The 15,764-nt window shown below is 45.0% G+C and overlaps 1 protein-coding gene across 5 annotated transcripts in view; it reads right to left on the bottom strand.

Moving 5' to 3' along the window:
- The window catches only part of CPEB1 (cytoplasmic polyadenylation element binding protein 1), a 101,761-nt gene that overhangs the window by 18,880 nt on the left and 67,117 nt on the right, over positions 1 to 15,764 (bottom strand). For 3 of the 5 annotated variants that reach the window (XM_065871154.1, XM_065871156.1, XM_065871158.1), the window contains one exon: positions 6,190 to 6,378. In XM_065871154.1, the coding sequence (XP_065727226.1) occupies positions 6,190 to 6,378 (189 nt within the window). Of the gene's footprint in view, positions 1 to 6,189; positions 6,382 to 15,764 lie in introns of those variants that run through there. The other 2 variants (XM_065871157.1, XM_065871155.1) reach the window with 2 other exon arrangements.

The following is a 15,764-nucleotide window of genomic DNA, read 5'->3' on the forward strand; positions in this document are numbered from 1 at the left end:
AGAGAGTCACTCTCCCTGGGATCCTCACAACCACTGAAATATACTTCTACATTCAAATACAAGGAGCAGGAAAGAGTATCCACTGAACACTAATTCCAACCACACAGGAAAACGGGAAAGGGGCAGTGCTGTCAGACAAAACATGAAACATCAGAGTGTACCAGAATTAACACACCTGGGTCACATCAGCACCTCCACATCAGTTTCCTGCAAATATTAAATTGGAAGAGGCCAAGAATACAGGAGTTTGACTAGAAGATACAGGGAAGACAAGAAAACCTGTATCAAGAGGCCAAGGATTTTCTAGGTGGTTTGATAGTTTCTTCAACCCACAGAAGGAGCCAAGTTCTGGAAACTGTCACTCATGGTCAGATGCCCTACAGTGACCTGACTGTCCCTCTATATAGCCCAACCTCACAAAGGACCTGGCTATGTCGTTCTTTGAGTATCTACAGATCAAAGGGAGGAAAGCAGCAGAGACAGTGGGCTTCTTGGGAAGGTGGGACCTCGTTTCAAGAGACAGAGCCTGTCTTGCTCCCAGCTCAGCCCATGAGACTATATTCCCCTATATAAGGCTGCTGAGTAAGGAGCACTGATTCTCACCAGCTGGGAATCAGGAGGGAAGGAGCAATCACTTCTTCCTAACTTGAAGTATAAAGTATACCTCCTGGGAAGACACACTCTTCAAGCCATATAACCCAAAATCCAGTGGAAGTGACAGGTTCCTTATGCTGTAGGCCAGTGACCGATCTCAAACTACACTCCCCGTCATGCGGCACAGAACTTCATCAAAGTCAGATGTCGAGTATTAACCTAGACAGACTAAGCGGACAGAGAAGTCCGCTAAGCAGACAGAGAAGTCCCATAGTCCCTTTCAATGGTGGCCAAGGCCCTGACCTCTTTGCTCTGCTCCTATCTTGACCTCTACAACTCAGGGATCAAAGGAAGTCTGAGGTTTACCAGGTGCCTCCAGCCCTGGTGGCCAAGTGTACGGCAAATCCTTATCTTCCAAAAGTGACTAAGAAAAACAGTATGCTCTCCCTGGAGCACAGGCACCCATCCCCACTCACATGCCGGCAGGAATCCGCATCAGCTACAGACAGTTCTAACGGAAGTCACGGGGAGAAGAGGACCTGGCAGAGGGTTCCAGCTCATTAATGCTACCTCAGAGGGTACAAGAGACCAAATCAGCAGTAATATTTTTAGACTGATTGTTAACTTTCTCCACTTTCACCCTTCTGTGCCAGCTCCTGTGGGTTTTACAGCTGAGTCACTGCTGGAATTTTCTGAAGCCTTCCCCACGAGTACAAAGGCACCCAAGAGTGATGGCGGCAGCAGCAATGGCAGCAGGAGTCAGGCACCGGATGCCTGCACTGCAAGACACTGAGCTTGAGCTCAGCTCAGGGAGAGCCCAGGCCTGAGACATCATAGTCTGTCTAACAGGAGTAATCACGGGAAAAACCCAGACCAGGAGCCATTATTTCCAGCCCGAGACACAAGGCTGCACCTGGAACCCTTCTTCCCTATCCCAACCCTTGGTCCTGGGCTGCCTGCTCAAAATCTACCTAAAGGCATAAGAGGAGCACTCATTGCAGGTATAACGATGCTCTTTGCCTATGACCCCAACCCTGCAACTCTACAACACACCCCAACTCAGGCGGTGATCCTGCGAGTCTGAACTCCCTCCACCAACTCTGGATCCCACAGGTCCAAGGTGGTACCCGACATAGCCTTTCTCCCCGATCTTGATCACTGGACAAGTTTCATTAACCTGAAGAAATGACATGCTCAAGTCCCATGTAAGGTCAGCAATACTCGGTCCCTGGACCCAACCACCTCAACTTCTTTCTCACCTAGGAGGTACCACGTTGTCACACTGCTCCTCAGGCCCTCCCTCCTCTCTGCACTAAAAGCTATTCTCCTCAGTAGACTACCTGACTCCGTGACAGAATTCATGCTCCGGTGTATGAAAAAAACTTTCTGTAAATGCATCATCATGCCCTAAAAGCTATGAGGGCTCAGAGATACTGATCACTGAACCATCTGTCCGTCCAGATGATCAACACAAGTAGGAAGCCGAAGAGAAAGAGACTTTGTCTGAACTCTGTAGTTCAAACTTACCCGGAATTAACTCAGCACTCATCATTCACTCAGTAACTACTTACTAAAAAGACAGGAGCCAGGCTCTGTGCTACATACTGGGAATATAAGCAGTGAAGACTTGGACAGCTGAGGTAGATTTGCAGGAGAACTTGTTTGGGCCCAGAAGTCCATGTTCCACAGAGAAGGAACCCAACCCTACTTTGAACGTTGCCTCAGAAAGGTTATTTGGAAGTAGAGCAGCAGCAGAAGCAAAATGCTGAAGACTCCCCTCTCATCCCAGGCTGATTCAGCCTGCAGACCAATGGGGAGCCTGTTAAGTGACAAAGCACAGGGGACATACTCTTCACTGGTTAGGGCAGAAATCAAAGAGGGTGAACAGGTTAATCTCCAAGGGACTTCTAAGGAGAGTGGGAGGAAACAGGACATGTCCTCTGGCATCCTTAGACTGAGCGTCTGGTCTGCCCACTGGGCTTCTGCACAAGGCCTTCATTAGGAGTCCTTGTTTCCAGGTCCCCTAAAGTAGGCTCTCAGTCTACCCCACTTCCTGCTGAGTAATGCTGCATGCAAAAGAGTCACCGGGGGAAGGCAGGAACACAAATGCATCGGGGGGCACAGCTGATGAGCTGAGACTCAGGGTGAGGAGGGAGTCAGAACTGTCTCGTGCCCTAGCCTTGAGGGACCCTCGGCAAAGGAAAACATCACGGCTGAACACCCCTGGAGTTGTATATACAGAGATACCTTCCCGGAAGTGTTCTTGCTCAGCATGTTAGGGTTCTGCCCACAGGAACACAGGTGGGATAGGAAGCCTAAGAGGCTTGGAATCAAAGAAACCCAGGCTCGAATTCTGGTCGTTGTTTCACTTTTGGCACTTCACGAGCTCTGTGAGCATTATTTCCTCATCTTTCAGATAGGAACAATAATAGTACCCATTTCACAGGACTGTGAAAGCATTAAATCATGTGATATACTTCACATAGGAAGTAGTCGATAAATGGTGATTAGTCACTCTCTCCCCCATCCCAGGACATTGAGGATATAGCTTTCATAGCCCTCCTGTTCCATTACAAGACTTAGGACACTGCAAGCAAGACAAAGGTAGCCCCAGACACATGTCACTGGGGTCGCCTCTAACATTCATCTTGCCCTGATGGGAAGGAAGGCCTCCTTTCCCAGCGTGAGATGAGGCCTTAGGGGTAGGCAGAGTCTAGAAGGGAGGGACCTCACAGAGTACCACACCCAAACCAATGCTGGCCTTACAGGCACAACTCTCGAAAACAGATTACACCCCAGGGTCTTCCTGCAGGCCTCCCAGGCCAATGAAATCCATGTGGCAGAAGGACCTTAGCCCCTGGAGACAGGTCTCCATGTACCAGTCTCATGCTGAGAATCCAATGAAATGTTGCCCCAATGCCAAAAAAATCCTTAAGGGAGAAAATGAAAGCCCCCAAGCACAGCAACTATCATGCTGCATTTGGTATTCGTTCTCATCTATTTCCCCTCGATAGTTAAGGGGATTTTTAAAGGCAATAATTTTATTCGTTGATGTCTCTTCAGGGCCTGGCACACAGCCAGTGCTCAAGTATTTGTTCAATGAATTTAGCCAAGATTTTTCAGGCAAGAGCCCTGCTATCTCCAACCTTGCCCCCTACACATTGCTGAAAACTTAAAGAGTTGTGGAAAATGGTCAGATGTAAATGCATAGCCACATGGGGCAATATATCCCCCAGGAGGGCCAAGGAAGAAGCTTGCACCAGGTGCTCCATGCAGAGACAGCAAGCTACCAGGCTGTCTGCAATGATGACTCCCAGACCGTCCAGAGCTGTTGAAATACCTCCTCCCTCCCTGAAGAAACTGAGCTAGTTGGTCTTCAGATGGGGAGGCAGTGTAGGCACTGGAATGTGGGCTGCATGTTCCTGCATTGCTGGCAAGGGTGCAGCTGGCTGGTGGGAGGGCTGCGTCCTACTCCAGGAGGCGGCACCCTCATGTGGGCTTTCCAAGAAGGCCCAGAGCTCAGAGAAAGGAGAGAGATGGCCATCACCACAGCTCCCAAGGATAACGTGGGCATCAGGGATGGCTGGGCCCTCAACCCTCGGAAAGGAAGACATACACACACTAACCCTGCCCTTGGCTAAGTCACACCTCTGGGGCAACTCTCTGGGTTCCCATGAATGCCAGGGCCACAGATTACAGGCCCGCCCTGATCCAAAAAATCATGTAGTATTTATTACCTAAGTGCTTGAGACAGAACATGGAGAAGTAAATCCATCCCCACTTCAGAGACAAATAACTACAAACAGGCCTTTCAGGTGGTGGGGAAACTGAGGAAATTATGGCTGGGCCCAAGCTATTTTTTTTTTTTTTTAACAGCCTAATTTCAGAATGACTTTCAAGGCCCTCTCCAAGCCCCAAGCTGGCCCCTCCTGCATTTCTATTTGTTATAATACATTTCAGAAGGACCCCTGCAGCTAAGAGAAACCAGAGCCAAAGAAGGGCCACACCCAATGTGATACCAGTGAGAGACACTGTCTTGGTCAAACACTGATCACCACAGACACGTGCCTGCCTCCTGGGTGGGCTCCCCTGTCTTTTGCTCAGATACAGCAGTGAGGGTGGGGACAAGGTCAGCTTCACAGCTGACCCACCCCCCCCCCCACCCCGCCGGCTGGCTTCGGAATACCACATAAAAGAAACTACCACTATCTCCAAGCCAAGATCTCCAAGGCACAGGATACCAAACAGTGACACCACACTTCCCAGCCCAGGGAAAAACCTGAGTCAGCTAAAGGCTGGTACTTCAAGAAATTCTACCTCAACTCAGAGGTAGTTACTTAAGGTGAAGCTCTTCCCCACCTGCAGCCAAATAAAAAAAATCCACCCTCTACCCCCCAATCAGATGGGATTTACCAAAAAACCGGGCATTAAAATGCCAACAGACACAACAGTCCCAGGCTCTGCAAAGCATTCTAAAAAAAGACCTGCGCCAAACAGGGTGGAGGCCAGAGATATCAACAAGACAGCACCTTGCTGCCATGACTGCCAGCTTCTGGAGATGGGAGGCAAGGAAGGATGGCAGGCTCTGTGAACCCCACTGTCAGCACCAACAGCAAATGGCCGCCCCCACCCCCCCTTTCCATCTTTTTAAAGTACCTGCTGCCAATATTCTTTTTATTAAGGTATAATTTACATAAGGCGCAATACATACATTTTTATGTATAGTTACAGTATTTCTTAAGTTCACATTTCTTCCTGAACACTCCAAGCCTTGCATCTGGCCAACCCTCCCCCTTGAACCACGGGAGGGAAATAAACGGGCAATGGGAAGGTCTGAGCAGAATCAGCTCAAGGGGTTGCCAAGAAGCCCCTTCAACTTGTCCCCATCGAATCCTTCCAAGATGTCAAGGGATCCTAAAGAGGAGTGGTTCTTCCTTCATCTACTTGGTCACCCTTAACACAAAGAAAGAAAAAAAAAAAAAGCCTCCGCAGCTGAGAGTTACTCCACCCCACTTACCCTGCTTACCCCTTTCCAGGATCAATGCTCTAAACCTTATGTTAAGCCAATTCCAATATCCCAGTATTACCCAGCCTCACTTACGGTTAAAATTCTTCCCTTGCCATGATTCAGGGACCACCCATCCTTCACACATAGCTCCCTAGTTTTAAAAGCCACTGAGAAATAGAATCTGGACATCCAGTAATCAGCCCCTTAAGTCCCCTCCCCCACCTAAAAGTGTTTTGCTTCATCATCTCCAAGACAGGCCTGGGCACTAGGGGGTTAGCTGGATCTTTTCTGCCTAAGACTGTCACCTTGTGGACCCTTCTCGGGGCCACCTCAGGTACAGACTAACAACTCCAGGGAATTTATCAGGGTAAGTGGAAAAGCCATGCCTGCTTTTACAAGCAACCATCTGTCCTGCCACACTCACAGCCAGCATTTCCATCTTTTGCAAAACAGCTCCATGTTGTATGGGGGGGGGGGGTGATGTAAAGGTGAACAGAACAACTGTTGCTGTGGATATCTTCACTCACTACCCCACATACACCACCACCACCACCACCCCCCAAGCCAACTCATTTTCTGGCACTCACCTGAGTGTGTGCTGCTCTGGGCTGAAGAATCTGAGTCCTGGGTGCTCCAGGGTCGGTCCCAGCCTGTGAGACTGAGGGACTGCAGGCCAAGGCACAAGTCATTTGCATCTGGGAGGCCACGGGAAGAATCTTGCGCAGAGGTGGGGAAAAGCATCCTGCTTGTAACTGTTTCTTCAGAGTCCTGGAAGTCTGCTTTGGACAGGAGGACAGCAGAACCCCAGAGTTAAGGGCTGTTTTCCCCAGTATTATCAACAATAAATAATATTAATAATAGTTTCCTTAGGCTCAAGGACCAGACATCCAAGCTGGCTGGATGCTGCAGCCGCTGCCTCTGCACTTTTGGGGGTATTAGAGCAAGAGCAGTTGCCATACAGCCCCCCTCCCCACATACACACCCCTATCCCGTCTGCATTACAGACTGGGCCGGCATGTGATCAGGCTGCTGATGCTTCCCGCTGCCAGTGACATCAGCCGGCTGAGCCGTGCAAGAGAGCGGCATCATCCCTCACAGAACGGGGGAGGAGCAGGAGGGGACGACAGGGAGGAGACTTGCCTCCCAGGGAAAAGACAGCACAACAGCTACTTGGAACAGTCCGGGTGCAGTGCCGCTAAGTCAGGGTTGCGAGGCAGCGCCCTCCGGTCTACAGCAATAGTGGCCAAGCGGCCCTCAGGCACGACTGAAGTCCTCTCTGCCGACAGCAAAGCCAAAGCAGCAGACTGCCTGCTTGTGTAGCTCTGCCCTCCTGCCCCTCCCTTTCCCTCCCTCTGCTCTCCACCCCCCAAACCCAAAAACACTCTAGTCCTGGACTCTCTCCAGCTGCTTGCTCAAGCCCTGGTTTTGCAGCCCGATGCAAAGCTTCACAATTCTGCTAGCAAAAATCTGTGTGCTCCAAGTGGCCCCTGAGCAGTACCCTGACACAGCAGTGTTTACCACTGAGGATGGGACAACCTTCAGAAAAACACTGTGCGCTCGGACCCTGGGGAACAACACTTGGTGCTCCAGGCTTGTCAGGAGCAGCTGATCAGAGAAAGGGGGTCAGCTTCGGCAGGGGGAGGGGGAGTCACTGGGCAACCCACATGCTAGAGTAAGATCTGTCCTGACTAGGATACTCCCTGTTCCCAAGTTCCCTCACCCCAAAAAGGATGGGCATCAATCACGAGCAGATACAGCAGGACCAGCTCCTCCCTCCTGCAAGTGTAGGTACAGACTGAGGAAACACTCCCAAAACAGTGTCTGACAGACCAAAATAAGAGAAACCGTCTCAGAAGCAGGACTATGCCTTATCAGAAACCCCATGTGCAGGAGTTCACATCACCTGGCTCTGTCAGTACTGTTTCTCTTGCTTTTCCAGAAGCACTCAGGATACACTGCCCAGCTGTAAGGATCACTGATGCCTCTGGTTGCCCAGGCCCCCTCTCAGGGGTGCTGCCCAGGACCAAAGCCCGATTTCGGTGACCACTCACAGCTCCAGCACCAAGTCCAGCTCTGCCCAGAGCTTCTGGAAACTGCCATTTCCTGTCTGCCAACATACTCTCCTGCATCAGTCCTTTTCCAACATGCCCTCCAGTCACAAGGCTTCTTCCTCAGAAAGGAGGGTAAAGTGAAGGTCCCAGCTTCAGCAAGCAGGCTGCTCGCACCTAGACCAGGTAGGCAGCACTCCACCCTGCTTGTTTGCCCATGTTACAAGAAGAAGTAACCAGATACGGGAAGCATGCCCACCTGGGACCGCCCAGGACAGGGTTACGAAGTGGGCAGAGTGGAGGATAATGCTGTTATCCACAGGAACAGCTGGCCAGAGCCTCCTGAGTATACCCTTCTGTCCACAGGCACTCAGGCATAGCCTAGAGGGGGAAAATGGCCAGTCTGTGGGAGGGACTCCTCCCCTTGGTTTTTTTTTTTTTTTTAAGAGCTTTGCTGCTGTGTCATCCATCCACATTATTCCTGTCTGGCTGTAGATACTCTGCTTGCTCCCTGTCTGTGTCTATCAAAGCCTTCTTCACCACTGCACAGGCTGAGCAAGAACTCACCCACGCTGGTGTTGCCCCCACCCCAGACCACTCCCTCCTGCTTCTCTGTCCACCCTTCCCCTAAGCTAAGGATATACTTTAAAAATAATCCATATGTATTAATTATAAAAACACAATGCTTCCTTTGGAAAATCCATATTTAAGTACCTATTCCCCACCTACACCAGCTATCCACGTAGTCCCTTCCATCACAATGTGAGCACACCTACAACTAGAAGCAATCGGCCCTCCCTTCCCCATCTAAAACCAGGGCATTTGTGGATATGGGCACCCTCATGCCCCAGGCAGAGGGAATCTAATCAACTGTACTCTTGCTACCCAAACTACAGTGTGGCAGACCAGCAATATCAGCATCACCAGGTGCTTGTTATAAACACAGAATCTCAGACTCCACTTGAGACCTATGGAATTGATCTACATTTTAACAAGACTCCCAGTTGATATTAATGCACATAAAAGTTTGAGTAGCACTGATCTATACAACTACCACGAACTTCCAAACCCAAGCAGAAAGACCCCGGGCCTGAGCAGCACATCAGTTTAAGTCCATTTAGAAACAAATGGCTATAAGCATCTAGGAGCCTGGACATCTAAATACAGTGTAACTCTCTCCCTTTAATCCCAGCATTCCCACTAAGACATCACCTTTTTATCTTTATCCAGACATTCTCCATTCCACTGTTTCTTTTAGGTAAAGGCTTGCACTACCACTGTAGGATTCTTTCACTAGTTCCTCAAATTAATAGAAGACCCTGTTAACCCCTTGGTGTGGCAGGCTGGGAAAAATTAAGTCGCTTTAAAAGTCTGATAGAGCTTGCTTTACTCACCAGGTCTGCCACCGTGTGATCTCGGTCAAGTTACTAAACCTTTCTGAGCATCTTTTCATCTGTAAAGTGGCCACAGCAGCTACCTTTCAGGTGTTTTGCAAGGATTACATAAAGCATTTGGTACAGTGTCTGGCACAAAGTATTTTATCAGTATGTTGCTTTTAGTAGGTGACCATATAAGTTATCATCCAAACGAAGGCACTTTTGAGAGAGAAAGGGGGCAAATATTAATCATCATACCAGGACAGCAAGCTTGAACAGAGACAGTCCTAGGTGAACGGGTAGGCATGATCACTCTTATCTGCGGCCATTTGTCTTCAAAAACATTTTACCCCCAAAAGCCTCTTTTCTAATGGCTTCCTGATCCCAGCTCTCCAAACATGCCCGTTCTGTTCTACCTCTTCAATCTACATTGACAGAAAGTCTAAGAAGTTAACTGTCAACACAGGATAACATTCAGTTAAGTTGAAAGGTCTGAAACACAAAGCCTGATTTTACTAAGTAAAGCCCATCTTTGCTTCTCAAACTCATACCTGATGCTGGACAGGAACTTGACCCTTTTTATTGGAGGATATTCTTTATAACCTTTAGCCAAGCACAAACTAGACACTCCGAAGATACCAAAAACTGGGAACGAGCACATGATGAAGTGAGACTTCTCCTTCTAAGGCTACCTATTTGAATAATGTCTCAGCTTAAATGCTTTCTACATCAACCCTAACCCTAACCCTACAAGTTTCTCTATCAATACCTACACAACATTTCCGATTTAAGTTTCTTAATTTGATTCAAAAATTTAAAAGCATCTCCCTTTGAAAATATCAGTTATCTTCTTTATAGTTAATCTCTCAAACTTCTTAGCAACTGGACAACTCATGGAAACAAGTAAACTGACCCAAAGTCCAAAGTTTGCCACAGTCTAAAATACAGTAACCCCTGGCAGACTCAAAATGCAGAGGTGACCCAGGGGCTCTGGCTCTAGGGCTCAGAGTAGTATAGCCTCAACTCTAATCATTTCCATCCTCAGCAATAAGAACATGTCTGTCCTCTGATGACTCCTCTGCCAACAAAACTTAGCACGAAGCTGCTCAGGGTTCTCTGCAGCTATCATTCTTGAGCATCTGCCAAGTAGGGAAGTGAAACAAGAAAAGGGCAGTGAGCCCCCATTTATGAAACCATTAAGTCAGGTTCCATTGTATAAAGGTAGATGGTGACTGCAAGAAGTCTGTTGAGGCCCCTGGGAAACCAGAGATGGCTTCACACAGCAGATGCATCAAGAGCTGATCCTCGGCAGAAAGGGACCTGGTTCGGAGGAGGTAATAGGGGAGATGGTAATAAGCAACGTGTGTTTGGGCTAGCCAAGCCAGGAAGAACTGAGGCTGGAATATCAAACTGATGCTCAGGCATGCAGTGAAAAATCTCTGTACACTCTTAAACAAGAAATAATGTGGTAGAGGGCCCAAGATGAACCAGAGATCCAAGCTAGGGAGGCCAGCCAGGGAGGTAAGGGATGAGAGGAAAGAGAAGGAAGAAGACGGCAGAACAGCTGGATAAGGAGGGAAGAGGAGGAGCTGGGGAGCAGGGTAATATGTTAAATGACATAAAGCAGACTACAAAGTTGCATCTATATCATGATTACATAACTGTGTGAAAATTTTGTATGTTGACAGATGATGCTGGTAAAGGAATACATAAAAATACAAACAGTTTATGTGTGAGGGTAGCAGGCTGCTAGTGGATTTATTGTCCTTTAGTTATTGCACAAACTGTACAACGAAAGCTGTCTTCTTTCTTTCTCTTTAGACGTTCAACAAGCGCACTATTACAATTTGTACAGCAACCACACTTGAAATCTTTTACAAAATCTCAACTTCATCCCCAAATTCCAGTCCCTGGGAATAGCAAAGGACACTGAATCACTTGTCCCCATTAAATTTCTTTTAAATAACTGACCTTACGGTCTGTTGAGGCTACTTAAATCAACGATATACGGTTCCTGAAGTTTTAAAAAGCCCATAAAGTAGCATTTCTAAGAATGTATTTCTAAAAAGACTGTTTGAAAGACTATTCCCCTGCCCCCACACCACCAACTCAAGAAAACAGAAATGATTCTAAAAATCCATTTTGACAATCTAAAGAGAAAGAGCCAACATGCAAGAAGTCAGACATCTGCCACGATCATGTCAACTGTTGTGTGCACTGGGGCCCTTAACCACTCACACCAGGGGGACTGAACGTTTCCCTAAAGCAGTTACTTCTCAGACTTTCATGGGCATAGGAATGACTTGGGAATCTTTACAACACTGACTCTAACTCAGTGGGTGTGGGTCAGGTCCCAGAATCTGCATTCTTAACCTACTCCCAAAGTGATATCTTACACTACTGGTTTGCTGAGCACACTTTGAGCATTAAGAGTTTAAAATGGTCTTCCTACCCCAGACTCTCTCTTCCAGGTAATTCATCCCATTCTTACACAACACCCCCTCTTCATGGTGTTCATTCTCCTAAACAAGTGCCTTCAACGGCTCCCTGTAGCCTCTCAGATCAAAGCCAATCTCCAGGCTTACTAACTTTCTCTCACACTATTCATCAAACTTTAAAGGCTGAACTTGAGTCAATCACAACTCCCTGGAAGTTCACACTCTTAAGAGAACCATGTACTGTTAACCTGTGTGTTAATAACAGTAGTTCAGAAGAGAGGGAATGCATGATGCCTAGGATGTTCAAAGAAAGCTTCCTTATAATTTCAGCTATACTTTAACCACATTACAGATTAAGGTATGAGAGAATATTAGGTTTACTTTGTACTTCCCACCATAAAAATATGATCATTGGCTCATTTTAGTCTCAACCACATTAATGATCTTCAAATGAATTCTGTAATTTATTTCAAAGCAATTTCTATAATGTTTCTGAAAATAAATATTAACAATGTTTAGATTTTAAAATGGCATATACCATGTTTACATACTGGAAAATTCAATTTTTTTTTTTTTTTTTTTTTTTTTTTTGCGGTACGTGGGCCTCTCACTGTTGTGGCCTCTCCCGTTGCGGAGCACAGGCTCCGGACGCGCAGGCTCAGCGGCCATGGCTCACGGGCCCAGCCACTGCATGGCACGTGGGATCTTCCCGGACCGGGGCACGAACCTGTGTCCCCTGCATCGGCAGGCAGACTCTCAACCACTGCGCCACCAGGGAAGCCCTCAATGTTATTAAAAAAGTCATTTCCCACCAAATTGATCCACATACTCAATGCAACCCCAGTAATATACACGCCTTCAAGCAATCCAGTGAGGACATTTCTAACAAATGGTGCTGGAACAGCCAAATACCCATATGCGGGGGGGGGGGGGGGGAATGAACCTTGACCCCTACCTCACACCATTTACAAACATTAATTTAATATTAATCAGAGAGACCTAAAAGTAAAAGTTTTAACTTTTTAAAGCTTCTGTAAGAAAATACAGACTATCTTTCTGACCTGGGGTGGGGGGGCCAGGGGGATGCATAGCAATGTTTCTTACGGAGGACACAGAGAGCAATGATCATTACAGAAAGTTTTGATATGCTGGACTTAGCAAAATTAAAAATGTCTGCTCATCAAGACACCATTAAGAAAATAATTAAGTAACCTACAAAATGGTAGAAAGTATCTGCAACCATACCTGACAAATGGCTAGTATGTGGAGTGTATAAGAAATATTAACAATTCAAAAGTAAAAGAAAAAAAAAATTTTTTAAAGGGCAGACAAATCTTCAAAAGGCATTTCACACAAAAATACAGAACTGGACAATAAGCACTAGAAAAAATGCTCAATATCATTAGTCATCAAAGAAATGCAAATTAAACCACAATGAGAAACTACTACATACCCACCAGATGGCTAAAATTAAAAAGACTGCTCCACAATTTGCCAACATTTGGTGTTGCCGATCAGAACTTCCATATATTATTTTATGATGGTACAATCACTTTTGAAAAAGCTCTGCCAATTTCTTATACAATTACACATATACTATCCTATGACCCAGAAATTCTACTCCTAGGTATTGAACTAAGAGGAATGCAAGTGTATGTCTACAAAAAGACCTGTACGTGAATGGTGACAGCAACTTTATGCATAATCACCCAAACCTGGAATGAATCCAAGTGACCATTAACAGAAGAATAAAATGTGGTGTATACATACATATACTAGAAATCACTCAGCAATAAAAAAGAATAGACTATTGATACATACACCAACATGGATGAATCTCAATTACACTGAGCGAAATAAATATGACAAAATGTTGACTGCAGCGTCTAGGTGATGGGTATTATGGGTGTTCACTTTATAATTCATTCATGTTTTCTGTATGCTTGAAAATGTTCAAAGTAAAATGTTGGGGGAAAATGAAGTTAGACTTTTTCTGACTAAAAGCAGTAATTGGTTTGATGATAAAAACCAACTACCAACTTCATTAAATTAGATTTTATGGTTGACATTTTCCATAAACAGAACGAGTTAAGATCTACAGACCCAAGGTTTTTGACAAAACATAAAGCAAGCGATAAGATAAAAAGTATTTTAAGGGAATTCCCTGGCGGTCCAGTGGTCAGGACTCCACACTTTCACTGCCGAGGGCCTGGGTTCAATCCCTGGTCGGGGAACTAAGATCCCGCAAGCCACACGGCACAGCCAAAAAAAAAAAAAGCATTTAAAACCACTGTATTCGTAAGGGCATATTTTTTAACTTAAGAGCATTTTAATTTTCTCAATCCTTCAGGTAATGAGTTAAACAGGTCTCTAAGTGAAAGAAAAACATAGTCATCTGAAATCTCCATAAGCATTCTTGGTATACTGCCAAAAAACTGAGAAATTCAATGACTGATGCCTCAGGTAACAAATCTTTTCACAACTTAGATGGTTTCCAGTTCCTTCTTTTCAACAAATATGAAGGAGTGAATGGAACTGCTGGCAAGTAAATGACTAAAAATAATGATAGATGACTGATTTTTTGCATACAAGTCAAGGAGTTCAAACAACTGAATGACACTGCTCTATAACAATACCTTCATTTCCCATCTACTTATTTATGTGAACAAGTATACTCAGTAGGGCACAGATCTATAAAAACAGAAAAGAGGAGTGTATTTGGTGTTGAAAATGCTGAGTCATTCTGGCAATAAGTGAGTCATCCAAAATTACATGAGTTATAAAAATGCCCCATTTCTCTCATTAAAAAGCATTTCCAATAAACAAAGTCTTAATCAATTGTCCTAGCAATCAATGGCCACAGCAATCCAAAACACTTATAGCCTTTTAGTCACAGGAAATAATTTAAATTTTCAATTTATGTAGTTTTTGTTGCAGAGAAGTATAACACGTGATCAACAGAAGACTAAACTGTAAAACATTTCATTAGTATAATGTTCTGTGGGAGAAGTAGACTAGAAATACAAGTAAAGGAGAAAAGGAATAATAAGAAATTTCCCACTTTAATTAGTTAAAGAGCTTTAACTTTAATTAAAGAGCTAATTTACAGTTTTTTAAACAGATAATATGGATAAAAATCTCTACAAATTTTGATTCCACTGGACACATTTTTCGATGAAATTTTAGATACCAAGTTAAATGTGCAAGGAGTACACTGTGTTTTTTAAAATGTTTTTTATTGTGGTAAAATATATCTAACATAAAATTTTACCATTATAACCATTTTAAAGTGTTCCATTTAGAGGCATTAAGTACATTCACATTTTTGTGCACCTATTACCACTAACCATTGCCACAACTTTTTCATCTCAAATTAAAACTCTGTACCCATTAAATACTAACTCCTCACTAACTCCCCAGTCTCTGGTAGCCATTTTCTGCCTCTGAATTCCATTATTTCAGGTACCTCCAAGAAGTGAAGTCATGCAATATTTGTCTATTGCGTCTGGCGTATTTCGCTTAGCAGAATATCTTCAAGGTTTATCCATACTATAGCATGTATCAAATTTTCCTTCCTTTTTAAGGATGAATAATATTCCACTGGATGTATGTACCACATTTTGTTTATCCATTTATCTGTCCATGGACATTTGGGCCATTTCTTTCCACCTTTTGGCTACTGTGAATGAATAGTACTGCTGTGAATATCAGTGTACAAATATGTGTTCCCGCCCTGAGTTCACTTCTTTTACATACATATACTTAGAAGTGGAACTGCTGGACCATACAGTAATTCTATGTTTAATATTTTTTTAGGAACCACTGTATTATTTACCACAGCATCTATATACCATTTTGCATTCTGCAAAGCGTAAGCGTTTCAATTTCTCTATATCCTTGCCAACACTTGTTATTTTCTGGTTTGTTTGGGCTTTTTTTTTGCGGGGGGGGGGCAGGGGGACAATGACCATCCTAATGCGTGTGAACTGGATCTCACTGTGGGGTACATTGTTTTTTAAAAATTGGATAGATACAAATGTTTGAAGACTGCTGCTGCTTAGTCCACGAAACCCCAAGATCATGTTTTTAAAAATTTCCAACACCTCAGGTTTTTGTTGAACTGTTTTTCCTTCTATATCATCCAAGTGGTCCTAATGGCAAATGCCATCTTCTTGCTGGATTCTGCATCACTGATTACAGTGATGGTCCATAGATGCGCATCTGACCCAACCTGGGTCATAATAACTCATCCCTATGACTACAGAGACCAGTCCTGGTATGGGCATAACTCAAGCCAAGC

Source organism: Phocoena phocoena, chromosome 2 (genome assembly GCF_963924675.1).
Source record: "Phocoena phocoena chromosome 2, mPhoPho1.1, whole genome shotgun sequence".
NCBI lineage: Eukaryota > Metazoa > Chordata > Mammalia > Artiodactyla > Phocoenidae > Phocoena > Phocoena phocoena.